At 38.7% G+C, this 18549-nt stretch overlaps 1 protein-coding gene across 1 annotated transcript in view; it reads right to left on the bottom strand.

Annotated features, from left to right (window-relative positions):
- Nucleotides 1-18549, bottom strand: part of FAM91A1 (family with sequence similarity 91 member A1) — a 1899235-nt gene that overhangs the window by 157633 nt on the left and 1723053 nt on the right. The window contains exon 22 of the mRNA XM_044066590.1: nucleotides 1696-1819. Within this exon, the coding sequence (XP_043922525.1) occupies nucleotides 1696-1819 (124 nt within the window). The remainder of the gene's footprint in view (nucleotides 1-1695; nucleotides 1820-18549) is intronic.

Below are 18549 nucleotides of genomic sequence, written 5' to 3'. Positions count from 1 at the left end.
CCAACTGGACCTTCTCAGTCAACAAAGACAAATAAATAAATAATATTTCACCTTTAGGTGTTATATCTGCCTACCACACGCACATTTGCTGATCAGTTTCAAAGTTATACCCCATCTTTCACTAAGGGTCTTAGTAAAATCACAAATCAAGACCAAATCTGTAAGGTGGCAAGTAAATACAAGCAAGTAAAACCAATACATCTATATTAATAATAACCTTTTTTAAGCAGTAAAATTCTTTCCTGAAGTAACTGGATATAACAGACTCAGAAGTATGATGAAAGAAGGTACTGTACACCAGTGCAGCTTGTGTGTGTATCTATATGTTTATATCCGTATATCTATAAATATATATATATATAGTTCCCCTTCAGAAGGTCAAATAGTTGAAATCTCGAAATGCATATGGTCGAGACCATATGCTTGAAATCTCAGAAGCTCGACCATCTGAATGGGGATTGGCATACAGAGCAGAATGGGAGATTTCCCTTTTTGTGCTGTAGTGCGATCTTGGATTTGGAATAAATAAGTAGCGGGGGTGTGGGGGGTGCAGGGGGGCTTGCCCCCCTGCAGAAACATTGTTTTGTTGTTTTTTTTTTTTTTATTTTCCTTTCAGAAGGTCGAGCTTCTGAAATTTGAGCATATGGCTTTGGCCATATGCATTTAGAGATTTCAGCCATTCGACCTTCTGAAAGGGAACCATATATATATATATATATATATATATATATATATATATATATATATATATAAAATACACACACATATAACTGAATCTCCTGTCATCTCAGTCAGTAGACACCAGATGTGTGGTTTGCAACTGGTTCCTTGTAAGAAAGAGAAAGGGAACACTCAGACAAACAATATGTACATAAGAATGTTATTTATTGTTAATAATTCACTCAGTGGAATAAAATGGTCCAGATGGTATGGAAGCTGCATTCCAGTAATTGGCATACAATTTCATCAACAATCCTAAAAAATGTTAGCTTTGTTATAGGGGCCAAACACCTGACTACTGCTTGGGAGACCTGAGTTCAATTAGCAGTTTAGTCACATTGTAAAGCTGCCAGGGGAGGATGGGGTGCCTATTCTGGCGTGGGAGACTGGGGAAGGGCACACCATCAAAATTCTTCAGGGGTTTGGCACTGCACAGGCATCCTGAGGACAGGCTTTTGGCCCATGATGCAACCCATATGGTGGTTGCCCTATCACCTTGTTCAGGCAGGTGCTGTGGGTTCCCACAGTGATGTTCACCCCCCCCCCCCAACAGGTTATTTAAATATCTTCATGACAGGATGCCAGTGAGGACACAAGGAACCCTCACAGCTGCCTGAATCTGGCCCCTCAGGACAGCTTTTACCTCACTGGTTCCTGAGTCTACCCACTACAGAATAAAGGATGGGGATGAGTCCATCTGGCATTGAACTGATGGCCAGCAGGTACATGGACAAAAGGATTTTTAAAAATCTTGCCTATGCTCCCAGGAAAGAACCTTGCATTGAGTATTTCTGAAAAGGAAAAGAGGCACAGGAAGATAAGTAAACCCCAATATTATGACTATTTTTTTTTTACAGTTACCCTTTTTGAATAAGAAACACAGCTCCTTCACATACATAAATAAGAAATCAGTGTTGACCTTGCAGATAACCAGCAGACAGAATAATATAGGTATAAAAACTTAATCATTCTCACCTCTCCTTGCCACACAGTCCATGTGAAGCAATTTTCTCGCAGACTCTTCTGTTAAGATCGGAACTGAACAAAGGTATTCCAAAGCACAATTCCAGTGGGACCCATTCTTGTTCTGTAGTTGAAACTGAAAAGTAACAGTGTATCATTAACGTGCATAACAATCACATTACTTCACTGTACATTTATATCAAGTAAAGTACAGTTGTGTAAGTAAACTTACCATAACAGCAGATGTTTGAATGATCACTGTTGCAGTAGCCTAAGCTATATAGGCCGTATCATTCTAAGGATATAACAGCCAGCTTCCAAAGCTTCTGGGCACCTTCCATGAGCTCAATTAGCCAACTCGAGATGAGATGACTAAAAGACAGGTTTGGGCACCCAGCCCTTCAGAGTTTCATACTAACTAAGACAGGGAATCTAAGCCCTGAGTGGACATTGCTAGGAAAAGAAATGGTACATCTTCACATCCTGTCATAGAAAAAATGAGGGGGAGGATGTGGCTACCACAGCAGTGATCATTTGAATGTCTGCTGTTATGGTAAGTTTATTTACACAACTGTGCTATGTTCATCACTTATGATCACTGCTGAAGTAGCCTAAGCTATATGAGTAGATTACCATGCGGTGGTGGTGCTGCAGTAGCGTTGTCGCCTCACATTAAGACGTTGTCCTGTTCGATTCTCAGCTAGAGTGTGGAGACATGCATGAATGGGTGTACCTTTGTTGAAGGTTGTGCATCAGGGCCGGCAACTCGGCATGTAAAAATCTACTGCCAATCATTAGCGGACCGGAGTTCCGCTGTGCCAACCCCTAACTGGGAAAAGCCGAAAGACTCAACAACCATAACTTAAAATAACTGTGAGATGGAAGGGGAAGTGTTCAGGAACATCTGGAGACTGGTCCTAGCAAAGCCTGTCTTACATCTGGGGATACTTTCACAAGAAATAAACAACTGATCAGAAGTTCTGAAAGATTTTCTTCTGAAAGACAGTGTCTGAGTTGTCTGTGGACATCTAAAGTACAAAGTATTCTTTCTCCCTCATTTTAGATTCTGGAAAGAAGACAAGGTGATGAATAGATTGACTTAAACTAAACTCAAATACAGATTTAGGCATACATAAAGGATAAGTTCTCAAAGAAACCCTATCTCTGTGGAAAATGAAATAAGGTTGCCTCATGATAGGTGCTTGCAACTCGGATACTCTTCTTGCAGAAGTGAGTGAGTAAAACTAATTTCCATGTTAAGAACTTCAAGTCAGCCTGATGAGCTGGTTCAAATGAAGCAAGAATTAGCTTCTCAAATATAACATTAAGATCGCAAGGAGAAGCCAGTAGTTTTCTAAGAGACCTCTTATACACAACCCCTTTCAAAATGATTTTCATATGAGACTGCACTGAAAGAGGGGGATCCATGGCCAAACATGCTGAAATGGCCGGCAAATGATCCTTAATAGTAGAGTAAGACAGGCCATAGGACAGTAATGCAAACAGATACTGTAAAAAACAGAGATACACTAAGCCGGAATGGGTGTTGGAAAACCTCTTCCATCTGCTAATGTAGGAGGCTTTCTTGCCTCAATTAATAGCTGCTGCACTTCCTCAGAAAACAGTGCCTAAAGGGTATTAAGATCCTATTATCCAGGCTGTCAGAGTTGTTTGGGGTAGAGATGTATCAAACACCACTGATCGCGTGCCAGTAAATCCAGTCAGTGAGGACGCTTGTGGTAATTGCCCCTGGCCAATTCCAAAAGAAGGGAGAAACTGAGAGAGTGGAAAGGGTGAAAAAGTATACAAGAACATTCTTGTCCAAGGAAAAGAAAAGACATCTGTCTTCCATGGCTAATTGAATGGAGTGCTGGAACAGAATTTTGCCAGTTGATTGTTTAGAGACAAGGTAAAAAGTTTTACCCACAGATGGATCAAATCTTGGAAGTTGCCCGATTCAGTTTCCATTAGTGAGGGTCCATCCTGGTCCTGCTCTGCTTGTCCGTCACACAATTTTGCTCTGACAGAATGTAAGATGCCTGTACAGTAAGACTGTGCTGTAAAGTGATAACCCATGATAACATGGCTAATATGTATAGGTGGTAGGATCTGGTTCCCCTTGGCTTGTTTATGTACCACATCATTGTAGTATGGTCTATAAATACTTGAAGAGGTCCCTGGGACCACAGATGATTCAGTGAGTTTAGAGCTTTAAGAGCTTGCATCTCTTTGCATGTTCTGGTGAGTATTTTTTGACCTAAAGACCATGCACTTTTATGCTCACTGACACTGCACCCCAAGCTAAGTCTGAGATGTTTGTTGTGGCTGAATGCTTTTGAGAAGGAGGGGAGATTTGGAGACCTGTATTCTAATAAATATGATGCCTCCACTACATGATTTTCTTTTTTACAAATCCCAGAACTGGAATTTGAAAAATCAGTGGGTGCTGATGCTGGGATCAAAGAGATTTCATATATCACTGTATTTTTCAGATGTAGTCTTGCAAGAAGTATCGAAGCTATAATACCCAGAATCTTGAGGTATTTGCTTGTAAAGACTGAAGTTTGAGCAGAAAACTCCAGAACAGATCTAGATATAAATATTTTTTTTTCCTGTGGAAGAAAACCTCTTTGTACTGAGGTGTACAGCAGGCACCCCACAAAAAACAATCCTGTGAGAGGGCGTCAGAAAAGACTTTTGAACATTTTATTGGAATCCCAGCATGTGTAGGAGATCGCTGACTCAAAACAGAGAGAGATTCCTAACACTTTGAAAAAGACTTTGCAAAGACAAACAAAAAGGCTTAAGTATGGAAAAATGCGTATAACCTGCAGCCTGCAGTGGGCTAACATAAGAGCTTGACAGTATGTGAACAATCTTGGAGCAGTGGACAGCCCAGAGGGTAAGGTAAAGAATTGATAATGTGATTCAGACATATAAAACCTTAAGGAACACCTGAAATCTGGATGAGCAGGAGTGTGATGATGTGCATCTTTTAAATCTAAGGGTACTAAGAAACTCAAGTGAGGAAGAAGAGGTAAAAGGTTATGAAATGAAAGTATTTTTGTCTTTGTCACTGTCAAACTGGTTCAGGAATAAAGGATCCAGTAATGGTCTCCAGAATCTTATTTCTTTAGCACCAGAAACATGACTGAATAAAATCCTTCCCCTAACTGATAAGAAGGAACAGCTTCTTTTACCCCCCCCCCCCCGAGATAGCATACGTAAGGCAGTAGGAAAGAGAAGAGTTTGATCTGGCAAATTAAGACGATCCTCTGGAAAGGAAGAAGCTCCTCCCAATGCCACCTGTAGTCTAAGTGGATTGCATTCAGGAACCAGTTCTCTGAAACAATCAGCTGACAAAGAGAAAAATGGAGAATCAGACTTCTGGTAGGATAAAGGGACTGCCAGGGTGGTGGTGGTATGGTTTAACAAGGTTCTTCATATAGTCATTCTGACTTATTTGATAGTCCTTTATTCAGGGGGGATCCTTTCTTTTTAGAACCTCCCTGCCATTGTTTTTTGAACGTCTGTATGTCAGCATTCTGCTGAGACTGTTTATTTTGTTTTTTGCCAAAGTTAGATGAGGGAGCAGAAAATCCATTAGAAAACTTGAGAAGGAAGGCTGAAAAATATGAGATACTCCCTGAATCAACTTCCCTCTCATCATAATTAAAATTTTCATTTTTGATGTGTTCTGGGAGGTTTTGAGAATACAGGCAGGCAAAAACCCTTAACACAGATCCAGTGGCAGTCATAAGCACATTTTAAACAACGAGTAGTGACTTGAGAAGCAAACTACATTACACAATGTGTATGTATCCTCAGAAGGAGAAACTGTTGTCAAAATATACTTCACACTTTCAGAATTAAGATAAACTTCAACACATGAGCTTGACAGCTTAGAATTCTAAAAATTAAAGTAGCAAAAGCATATATATTTTCCCCAAATTTATCACAAACTTTCCTATCTTTATCAGAAGGACAGAGATTAGAATTAACAACTGCTTAGCAGCAGATGGGTTTACGCAAGCAATGCCCGACAGATTGTGTGTTAATGTGTAATTAACACCTGCCCAGGGGTGTTATGAGGCCCAACGCCGCAGCCGGAGGGCCTCTACACTCCTGGAAGGGCATTAATTACACATTAACACATACCCTGGAGGGCATTATTGTGCTTAGAGAATGTGCTCTCTGTAAAATTGTTGTGTTTTACTTATTTATTTTTAAGTACTATATTATTTATATATATATATATATATATATATTTCTAATGTAAAATAGTTCCTCCATCTAATGTTTCAAACTTGCTGTAGTTAATGGTGTTGGAAGCATTTTACATCAAAAACACAAAAAATAATATAGTGCTTAAAAAAATAAGCAAGTGAAACAATTTTACATACAGCCCATTCTCTCTCCCATACACACATACATATACACACATGCAGTCTCCTCTGCTTTCATACACACATTCATTCACACAAGATCGGTCTCACCCTTTTTCTCACTCTCTCACAGTCTCCAGCTGCTTTCATACATGCATGATTCAGTCACACAAGACTGCTCTCACTCTCTCTCAACTCTCACACAAAGTCTCCTCTGCTTACATAAATGCATTTAGTCACACATCATTCTCACTTTCTCACTCTCTCGATCTCTCTTTCTCTCTCTCTCTCACTCACTCACACACACACACACACACACACACACATAGTCTCTCTGCTTTCATGCACACATTCACTCACACATGCAAACACAAACATAAACACACACTTTTCTGTTTTGCTTGATCGATCTCTCTTTCTTACTCTCACACACAAATACACACATGCTTTATTTAAATTTTTTTCTTTTTTTATTTTACCTCTTGCTAAACACAAAGGCGCTGCTTAGCAACTGTAAAATAATGGCTTGCTTGCTCTCACTTTCATTGACATGAACACATACACTCAAACACAGACAAACACACACACACACCTTTTTTATAGTTGTCTTCTTTTTTATATTTTACACTCGCTAAACAGCAAAAGCGCTGCTTTGCAAGCATAAAATAATGTCGGACGTTCCGTTTTCTCAGTCCGAGCTCCACGGCACCTTGATATGCTGCCGCGAAGAGGCGGACACATTTTTCAGCAGGCATTACTTGTACATTAATACCCTGCTGGAGAACGTTTGTTCTCCAATCAGGGTACTGATGTACAGTTTGCCCAATGTCTAATTAAGCTATAACTGCTGGGTCAGGTCTGGGAGGGATTAGTATATAAAAACTTGAAAGACTGAGGAACTTTACACAATCTGCTATTTTAGGGCAGCAGGCTGACTTTCAGGAAAAACTGCAGGCTGTGACAAAAACATCCTACAAAGTTGACAAAACTGGAGGGTTATGTGACAGTTCTGGAAGTTCCAGTTGTAATAACTCACAATATTTTCTGAGAGAGTGACAGACCTCAGTATCCTCTCAATGAAAACACTTACTCATCCTGGAAATTGTCTCAGAGAAAGAGAATCTTGAACAGACAGAATCACATAAACACTCTCCTCAGAATTTGAATCAGAAACCTGAGGAGAAAAAAACTTAAGCTGTCGCTTCACATTCTCCAGCAAATGCCAATTCTTGAACCTCTTCAGGGAAAGAGAAATCTCATTTTCTTTTATCAGAAGAAGCCTTATAAGAACAGCCTGCAAAACACCCTAAGTCAAACCCACTAAATGAGTCTTTTCCAGAGTAAGTAACATAGAAGACAAATGTTTAGTTTTCCATTTCTTTTTGACAGAAATTCAGAAATCTGTGAAAAAAGACTGAGTATTGCCAGCAACAATGTCCCCAGGGATGTGCACAACATTCTGGCTAAGCAAGGGTACAATCTCTGCCCCTTCTCCCAGTACTGGCGACAGTGGCTCTTCCTTGCACCTAAGGGGGACTCCTACAGCCACAGAACTCACTTGATTAGTAAAGGTATCACCTCGAGAGCAAAAGAAGTTATAAACCCCCTATATTCTGCACTTATCCAGCCCATAATTGAGTATAACACCCCATTTGGTATGTACCATACTAAACACCTGCAGCAATTAGAGAGACCTCAGAGGTTTCAAACAAAGAACATCAAGAGCCTCCAGCATGTGCCTTACATGGACTGACTAAAGTCACTGTCACTATACTCCTTACCATATAGATTTCTTAGGGGAGACTTATGCCTTTCCTACACATCAACCCAAGACCAAAACCTAATGAACTTACTGCATATCCGTAAATCAAATGGGTCTAGGGCTACCCATTCCAGGGACTTAAATATGGCCTGTGACAAACAGGACATGCTGGAGGGACAGATTTATCTCCCAGCAACTGCCATGTCTTTGGAACACATTACCAATTCATGTGAAACACAGCACCTCTATGACACTGTTCAAGAGGAACCTGGATGAGTGGATAGAGCACCATAAATTTTTTTTACCAGGGATAGTGCCCACAACCCTCCTGGACACGGGCAGTCATCACTAAATGCAATCTCTGATATTGACTAGTACTTTTATGGTATCACACTGGGTTGAAATGGCTAGGCTTAAAATGACCTCCGAGTCGATAGCCTAGTAATCTCCTATGATCCCATGTCTAACCCCTAGTCCATGTTGGCTATACGGACTATACCAAGTAGTGGTCTGAGGAACCAACTTTGGCCACAGCAGAGTCAGATATCTGCACCTGAGGCAAAATACCTGCCTGCAGAGGTGGCAAAGGCTGCTTAACTGTCTTTTTCTTAAACTTTTGATGGCTAGAAGAAGGTCCAACCTAGAAACTGGTACTTTGTTTCATAATCAAACTGAAAATAGTGCTCTTTTCTATGGGAAGCTTAGCAGCAATAGCCAGTACACACAGAAAGTAACACACTTCCCAGAAGACAACACTGTAAAAATCATTTTAAACACTTTTCCTGGCCCCAAAAAGTAAAATACCCAGTTTCTCCATCTCTACAGAAAAAGTAGTTTTAAGAACTTTTTATAACAAAGGTAAAACAAGTACACTCACCTTTAGAAGTACATAAAAGTCATACGAGAGTCAACCAAAACAGTTTTTCCTAGCTTAAAATTTTTATTTTTAAGAAACAGTTTTCTTTAGCAGAAAAGTAAAATGGAAGGTTTTTCCCTGAATGGAACTTATCTGCCCAGCAATGAAATAGCATAAGCTGACAATCATTCATCAAAAGCCCACAGAAAAGCACTCTAGCTATGAAGGGTTGGTGCCCAAACCTGACCATGTCAGCTCAGCTCGAGATGATTAATGGTTTGAGTGCATGGAAGATGCCCTGACATTTTGGAAGCTGGCTTGCTGTCATATATTTATAAGGATATAACCCATATGCCTTAGGCTACTACAGCAGTGATCATAATCATGAACACTGACATTTATTCAGAATACTTCAATAACTGAAATACAAGTGCAATTTTAATGAACACAAACACACCTTACAAATGCAGGTAAAGACAAACCAGACAAAAGTCCTGATAAAAAAGGTGGATTTAAACCATTACTAGATCATCAAAACTGTTACACTAGCATGTATTGACTACAGAAAAGCATTTGATAGTATCTCACATCCATGGATGAAAGAGTGCTTAAAATTGTATAAGATACAACCTACACTGATTGACTTCATTACAGTGACCATGAAACCGTGGCAGACCACTTTGCAATTAAGCCATGATAAAGGACAAATTATTATTCCAGGGATAAAAATTCAAAGGGGGATATTCCAGGGTGACTGTCACCATTGCTATTCTGTCTTGCCTTTAACTCATTAAGCTGTCTACTTAACAGCTTAGGCCATGGCTATAATTTGGCTCCTAGAAAATAAAATAGTTTAAAGACTTCTCAGCTTCTCTTTATTGACGATTTAAAATTGTACAGCACATCAGATGAGGGACTAAAAGCACAACTGCAAGTTGTCAAAACTTTTTCAGATGATGTAAGAATGTCATTTGGTCTTGATAAATTTGCAAAAATAACCTTTAAAGCAGGAAAACTGCAGCACCATGAAAACATCAGCTTGGGACAAGAATGTGATATAAAAGAACTTGAGCAAGAGGGAGTGTATAAATATTTGGGAATTGATGAAGGATCAACAATAAAGCATGAACAAATGTGAATGAAACCTAGTAAGGAATACTTTAGAAGATGTAAATTAATCCTGAAAACAGCACTGGCATCTAGGAACAAAATTCAAGCTATAAACCAATTTGCTCTTCCTGTCCTAACTTACTGTTTTGGAGTGACTGATTGGCCCCAAAACGTGTTGGATAGATTAGACAAGAAAACAAGAAGGACGCTTCATGCTCAACAAATGAGTTATAAAAATCAGTGAATACCAAGATTATATATTCCCCGTTCTGAAGGAGGGATGGACCTCCTTGAAATTGATTACATGTATAGATATGCAATCATGGGACTGCACACATATCTACTGATCTCACTAGACATGAACATAGTGAAAATTTTGAAACATGAGGAGAATAAATCTAAGATGACTTCTCTGCTTAGTCTAGCAAAAGCATATCGGTGTCAAGCAGGAATGGAAATCAAACCAGAAGGAGATAAAAATCAGGCAGCAACTGAATGTGCCAAAAAACAAAAGAAAGAATATAAGGTGGAGGATCAGATGAGAAAGCAGGAAATGTGGAAAATGCATAAATATAGTTGCAAGTATAGAAAACTTCTAGAAGAACCTCATGTTGATCAGGATCAAATGCAGGAATGGTTAAGGAGAGGCAAGTTCAAACCAAGAGATGAAAGTTTAATATTGGCGGCCCATGATAGTGGGCTACATACACGTTGGTTTACAAAGTCCATTGAACATGTGGAGAAACAGACAAATGTAGGTTTTATAAAACAGAACTGGAAACAGTTGCACACCTCGTTGCTGGTTGTGACATACTAACAGCAGAAGGACTGTATACTGAAAGGCATAATAATGTGGCAAGACTGTTGCACTGGGGATTGTGCAAACAATATGGTACTGAAGTGGCTGAAAAACACTGTAAACATAAGCCGCAAAGCATCATAGAAAATGAAGTCTATGTCACATGGGATCACCCATTACCAGCAGTTCAAAAAACATGCTAGAAAACCGGATATAGTGGTCCATGAAAAGGAGACAAAAGTAGCATTGATCATTGAAATTGCCACACCCAGTGACTACAGTGTCTTGCGTACAGAGAGACACAAAGTCATACAATATCAGGATTTGCAGGCAGAAACGAGAGCAGTGTGGAAGAAAGATACCCAGACAGTTCCAATAGTGGTAGGAGCAATTGGTCTTATAAATAAAGAATCTACATTCGTACTTAGATACGTTACCAATACATGTAAACCCATACAAATTGCAGGAGGAGTCATTACTCGGCACATTGCGGATGTTGCAAAGAGCACTTCTGGCTGACATCAAAGATTGAAACAATACTAATTTCATGAATGGGGTCCATTCTCGTTATGGTATTAGAAACCCAAAAGACTTGGAGAAATTAAAAAAGCATGACCCATAACGTTTACATTTGCAGACAGAATGCCTTAAATTAATTCTTATATTGAGTCCGGACAGTCATAACTACTTTAGAGTTCTAATAACTGTGCTGGCTTGTAAACAGTTTCATGTATTAGTACAGACAGATCTTTCTTCCTTAGTCTCTCTTTGTCACACTTCACAAAACATTCTGTCCATAGTAACTATGCACTTTCCAGTGCAAACCATAATCCCTTAGCCACTGCAAAGTTACAGTCTTCTATATCATATATGAATGAATCACTCAGATTATTTATCTGCATGTTTAGTGCCATACTTAGCATATCACACACACTTGAGAATAATCATCATAACGGAGGCGGTTCTGCAAACAGCTTACTCAAGACAGCACACACTTTTAGGGTACTCCCCATAATAGGAGATGATGGAAGGGTCTCTATTCACAGTACCAGACAACAATTAAGGAATAAAAAAGGAGAGCAACAGTCCAAAAATATACAAACTCCAAAGACAGTGGACTATGTGAAGCAGCACGACACACTCGTAGCTTGAATAATCTCCAAAGATTTTATTAACCCAAAACAAATTAAATTCACAGCGTTTTCATCCAACCAATATCAGCCTTCATCAAATAAACAACAAACTCAACAAAGTACCTCCATATATACACACGCCGTGGATAACGCTAATAAAAAACTCTGATGAAGGCTGATATTTGTTGGACGAAAATGCTGTGAATTTAATTTGTTTTGGGTTAATAAACTCTTTGGAGATTATTCAAGCTACGAGTGTGTTGTGCTGCTTTACATAGTCCAGTGTCTTTGGAGACAACAATTAAGGCCCATATGAGTGCAAGGTACTGACAGTCTCCAACAGCAAGTGGTGAAGAAAGATATGCAACTCCACAGCAATGACTACTAACTGTATACTAAACACAAGCAAAAAAAAATACATCTACAATAAACATGTTTATATCAGAACCTGAAGTCAGAAGAGCACAATACAGGAAAACAAATGGAACTATCATGAAACAATTCTGAAAGTGCCCATGTAAGACAAAAGTTGCAGATGGTCAATTCTAAACATTCTCTTGTCAAAATGATACATAAAGAAGATGCTTTTCTATCTGGCAAGCATGATACTGTCACAACTGGTGTGGTACTTCAGAATAATACTCTCACTGTTTTTAAAATCAGTCTGTAAACAGATATGCGAGCTGTACTTAAGCCTTATAAAAATCTACAGCAGGTAAACTAAAAAACATAACATAAAATCCACCCTCAATGCCATTAATCTCTATGGCTACTACCAATTAACCTCTACACGAACTAGATACAACAAAAATAAAGACAACATCGACATTAGACTGGGTCCTGATTAACACCTCAGGTAATATTACATCCACAGGCTCACTCCCTGACACTTTAAGCAACCACTTTTCACTTTTGCTATCAGACAGCGTATCACTACCCACAAGTTCCATCAATACAATCATGTAAGCAACCTGTCCACTCTCCAAAAAATTGCCAACTGGAGCTCTTCACATACCTGCAAACCAGATGCAACAGTATCCTTACTCAACACCATTTTTGTAAATATTCTAAACAAACTGGCCCCCATCAGAAATACGAGAGTAAAATTTAATTCGGCATGACTATCAAGACAAACTAACAAGGGTCTGCTACAAGCTACTGAGTGTTAGGTGCTTGAATACCACTGTCTTGCAGCTTGCATGGTTGGCTGTACATGCTCAAACTCGAATACATGTTCAGATGAGGTACAGCAGCCATGGAGAGAGAGCTACCACATCCTGCCCAAATTCAATATCTGAGTTCAAGCAAGGTAAGTCCGGCAGCTGCAGGGAGGGAAAGGGAAGGGGCGAGAGTGCAGGTTAGAGTTTTAGGCAGCAACAGAATTAGGGATATATGTTTAGAGAGAGGGAAGGGAGTTTCATATTTAGGGAGTGGTAGTGAAGTTTTAGTGTTAGGGAGCAATCAGGGACTTTAGGTTTATGGAAGGGAAGGGAGTTTTAGGTTTAGGGAGTGATTGGGGGACATTAGGTTCAGGGAAAGGGAAGGGAGTTTAAGGATTAGAGAGCAGGAGCAGAATTTTATCATTAGGGGGTCTATATGGGACATAAGGATGAGGGATGGGTGACTGGAGTTTTAGGTTTCAAGCACGATCAGGGGACTTTAGGGTTAGGGAGGGGAGTACTACAATTAGGGTTAAGAGACCAGATAGGAGCTTTAGGGTAAACATTAGGGTTCTGGTATGGATATGCAGTGCAATAGGGTTAGTTCCACCAGACCACTGCTCAGGAGGGGGCTAGGTAATTAATTAGGATCAAGCTAGTGGAAGTTAGAGCACTTGCCAATTAAAGAAAGTGACAGTGTGCAAGTGTGTTAGGACCTACTAGTACATTAGCACTTGTAGTAGATCCACTACACTAGAAACAGAACAAAACTGAAGCTAACCTAAAAACAAAACCAAATTAGACAAAATAATGTATTACACAAGCCTACAAGCGTCTACTTTATTTGACCTTAAATTATTATGGCCTTTAGCCAATCAGCTCCTTTCATTCAGGTAAATCTACTCAATCAATTCACTTGCTGAGTAATCACTCAAAGCACTGACAGCCAATTCACTGACCTATCTTGTCTACATATTAACTCATTAGCAGCTATGTGGTATGGAATGTCAGACCTCTACAGCCTGCACACATCTTTCATTCCAGGACATTTTCTGAGAAATAAACCTTAAAAGCATACAATAAACAAAAGTATATATTTTGTGAACAACAAAAGCTATTAAAACTCTACAAACAGCAATGTTATCAGTAAGAAGTACTATTCACATTGATAAGTCAGTGCATTCATAGTTTTTTTCATAAATACTACAATACATTAAAATGCGTAAAACCTGCAAATTACATTTTTTTCGCTAAACCTTCACAAACAAACTGTCATAGCTTATATATACTGTCAGAAAATTTTGTTGACCAGATATAAGCTTTCACATGACAGTAATAAATTCCTCTGAGAGTGCATGTTTATTGATATTTACAGAAATATAGAAACATACGCTTAATTGTATAATTATCAATATAAATAATGCTGAATATCTCTGAAGATGTGCAGTATATAGTGCAAATATGAAAGATAGTTTTCTTCAACATCATCCAAGGTGCTGCCTGATACCATGCAATAGCTTGCAAGTCACTGGGTTTTTGAAGTATTAAGTACATACGGAAATATTATTTATTTTAATTACTAACAAACATCTAGCAAATTAATAATAATGGACTGAACGACAACTTACTCTCACCTTCTCTCATTTAGTCACTACACGCAACATACTCTACAAATCAGGGAAATTCCCTAGCAACATCAACATAATTAATGACTACTCTTCCAATAGAACCCTTCCCAACACAGACAGACACTTATTATTGTCACAAAATCAATAATTCTTCAGGTGACTCCCTCTACTCCTCCAATGTATCCAAAATCAGGAGCTCCTTCCACTCACACTAAAAGAAACCTAAAACCTCTTAACGTTTGAACATCTTAAACAACATCTGATACAAACACGGTCATGTTTTTGCCACTCACCAGGGTAACACTTAAAGAACTTAGTAACCGCTAAATTTCAGCTTCCAAATGTCATACATATCCCCTCACACAAAATAATTCTTATTGACATCCTTTATCTACTCTCTTCTGGCTGTACCTTGCAAACAACTTTAATCACCTCTCTTACACCACCTATGGCAGCTGAGTCACTCAACTATGAACACTGCATACAAGCCTAAACCTAGAAGGCAAAGTTAATAAAGTACCCTGTACTGTATGAACTCTACTTATTTTGGAATTGATTGCTCAGATATATTTTACAATGTTATTACAAACAGGCTCAGAGCCAATATTATTGGCTATACAATAGTTTGTAACTGTAATCTGAGTTACATGGGAGGTTGGCCTAATGGTTAAGGTGTTTACCTTTCAAACCCTGCACCTCGTGTTTGTGTCTCACAAGGGATAATTGGCTAGGCTTAAAATGGCTCGCAAGAGCAGTCAGCCTAGTATGAATCTATGAACCTATTATCTATGAACCTATTAATCAAATTCCATTAAACCAATTATCTACCATCTTCTTGAATATGGCCAAACTTTCTACTTAGGTAAAGAATTCCAAGTCTGTCAACCCTGTGTGAAAAGAATGAGCAATAGAACATAGTCCTCTTCTCTTTCACTGTTGAATATTCGACACCTTTAAATACGCCTGTAACGTGTTATACAAATAAGGCACTTCTTGGCTGCAGTAGCTCTACTCAGTTGTTGCTAATGTTCAACATGTCTTGCTACTTCTCTCACTTGATTGGGCAGTTAAGGCCACCTACTAATTTATGTAATGTCTTACAGCCATTAAATTATAACTGTTAGCAATGTTGTTATTAGACTTACACTCCTCTCTCGATTGCAGTAACTTTTTCTAAAATTAATACATGTATGTATTGTGTGTGGGAGGCTTTTCTCCATGAGCTCCCCCTGAAAAGAAGCCTTTTGCCCAGTTGGACTATCCTGATAAACAAAAGCTAATGAATGAATGAATGAATAAAATAAATAAATTAAATATTTGATTCCATCTGCAATGTCTGTTTTCACTAACACGAAAGGATATGAGAATTATTAGCTTTTTTTTCTATGCACTCTATAAAAAAAGTATACATAGACTGTAACTGCCTTCTGCAGCAAAATACAGCAATTATATATATGAAATGAAATCTACAGCAGACAAGTGAAAACACAGCTCTCAACTCCTCTGCTCATGGAAAGCTGGAAATAATGGGGGGTGGGGAACAAAGGCCTAAAATCAGGGACAATTTTTATATATTACTTGGATTCACTCACAATGTTAAAACAAAATGTGTTGCATTAATATTCATTTTCTGAACAAACAAGTAGGAAATTCCACTTTCTGGCATTAATGGCAGTCTGCAATCCTCAGTTTTTTTTTAAAAGAGAATAAAAGAATAATGACAGACAGGGCAAAAATAAGAGGTAAATCAGGAACTGTTGAGAGGTATGAGTGAAACAGAAACAGTTATTTTTCCTCCCTACAATTACAGGATCTATGACTATTCTGAGGCCAGGAAGCTAAAAACTATAAAAGCACCACTACAAAATTCTGAAAAGAGACAGTTAGCCTACAGCATAAAAACAAACTACTTAGCAAGTAAAAGTGAAACTCTTTAATTGCATCTGTGGTTTCCATATGGAGGAGGCATAAGCCAAATACCTGAATGAACAACACAGTCAAGGGGAGTGCTACTAAGCAGCTTGATGTGATGGACCTGTGAGCTGATCCACTGCACATATGCTTCTGCCTGAAGTTTTCTGGAAAGCCAGTGTAGCTAAGGGAACAGTAATTTGTTTAGTGAAGAGGCAGTCAGACGGACTCAAAATCAGAAAAAGAGACAATCAGAAGACAACATTTTTTCTTTCTTATAGTTTGTTGGTTCAAAGTGATTACTTTCTGTTTTCCACATTCACGTTTATATTTTCTCTGCATGTTTAACTAACAACTGTACTGCTTTAGTCATTCTTTCTTAAATAAAGTACTTTTGCCTATTCACTTTAAGAAAGCTAGTAGCTGATAGTACAGCTGTGTAAATATAACAGTAGATGCTCAAACAGATCACTGTTATAGTAGTTTAAGCTATATGGGACATATCCTGCATGGACTGAATCAGCAAGATTTAGAACACCATCCATGTGTTCTAGCCACTGCACTGCAAGACAGAAGCAAGCAGGATAAAATCAAGAGGCTAGGGTGCCAAAATTCAGAACTGCCTTGCCTCAGAAGAGGGAGGCTACAGCCCTGCAAATAAGAAATAATACCAATAAAAAAAAATATTTCACATCCTTCCATAAAATAATAAAAATAGAGGGATGGAGGGAGGATGTAGCTACTGCATCCGTGATCTATTCAGGCATCAAATGTTATAGTAAGTTTACTTATACAACTGTACTATGTTCATCATTAGATCAGTGTTGCACTGGCCTGAGTTATATAGGATGAATACCAGAGCTTAGAAAGCAAGGGAGAAGGAAAATGGATTTGAGTCCAGGAGTCCATGGATATCAGTCCTAGCAAAGCCTGCTCTGGACTTAGAGAAGGCGTCTAGTTTGTAGTGTTTGGTAAAGGTGCATACAGATGACCAAGTTGCTCTCTTTCGTACATTTCTGGAGTACATCCCTTTCCAAAAAGCCATAAAAGTAGCCACAGCCCTAGTATAGTGGGCCTTGACTTTGCTTGAAAGTGACTTATGGTAACAGCAGCAGAATGCAATAGCAATAGACAACCACTTAGAAATAGTCTGTTTTGACACTGTTTGTCCCTGTTTCTTACCTCCATAGAATACAAACAGCTAATTAGCAAACCTGAAGGTTGTTGCCCTATCAACATAGTATTTGAGTCACCTGTGGCCATCTAGAGCATGTAAAATTCTCTCACTTATTTTAAGCTCTTGAAAGAAAATAGGGAGATAACTAGCCTTGCTCAAAGTAAAACGTGAAATAATCTTAGGCATAAAGAAAGGATTTGTCTCAAAGTAATCCCATCTTTGTGAAAAATGGGATAGGGATGACTCACCACAATAATGTGCAATTCACATAGTTTTCTTGTGGAAGTCAGAGCTATAAGTAACGCTCTTTCCAAAATAATAACTTCAAATGAGCCTCATGAAGGGGTTGAAAAGGAAACACTGTTACATTTTTTCCAGTACAAAATTAAGATCCAAGACTAATCCACCTGCCTTTTAGTTGTCTGGATATGTACAATCCCTTTCAAAAAACTGCTTCACTCGAAGTTGGATAGGAATGGGAGGATCACTGGACAGACAAGCAGATATCAAAGATGACTCATAATAGAAGAGAAAGAAAGGCCAGAGGATAATAACTCGCATAAATACTGAAAAATCACAGGAATCTGAACATAAAAGGGTCCAGGATCTTGGCCTGGTACCAACTAGAATATGTTTTTCATCTACCCACATATGATTTTCTAGGAGAAGGTTTCTTCACCTCCTTTAATATCTACTTGCACACTCACAGAAAAAAGTGCTTAAAGGCATTAAAATTCTATTTTCTAGGCAGTTAAGTGAAGTAGCTGAAGTATTAGGGTTGTACAAGTCCATTCTGCAAGGAAGCTTGTAATAAATGCCCTTGGCCACTTTCAAGAGAAGGAAGACCCACTGCTGTCTGTGTCAAATGGGAGACACCATACAATCTTTGGGTTTATCTTTTCATAAGTACTTATGGGCTATTGACCTGTAAGGATATTAAGAAGC

This window comes from Protopterus annectens, chromosome 3.part1 (genome assembly GCF_019279795.1).
Source record: "Protopterus annectens isolate FY-2018-M chromosome 3.part1, PAN1.0, whole genome shotgun sequence".
Taxonomy (NCBI): domain Eukaryota; kingdom Metazoa; phylum Chordata; order Ceratodontiformes; family Protopteridae; genus Protopterus; species Protopterus annectens.
This window is presented reverse-complemented; position numbering and strand designations above follow the sequence as displayed.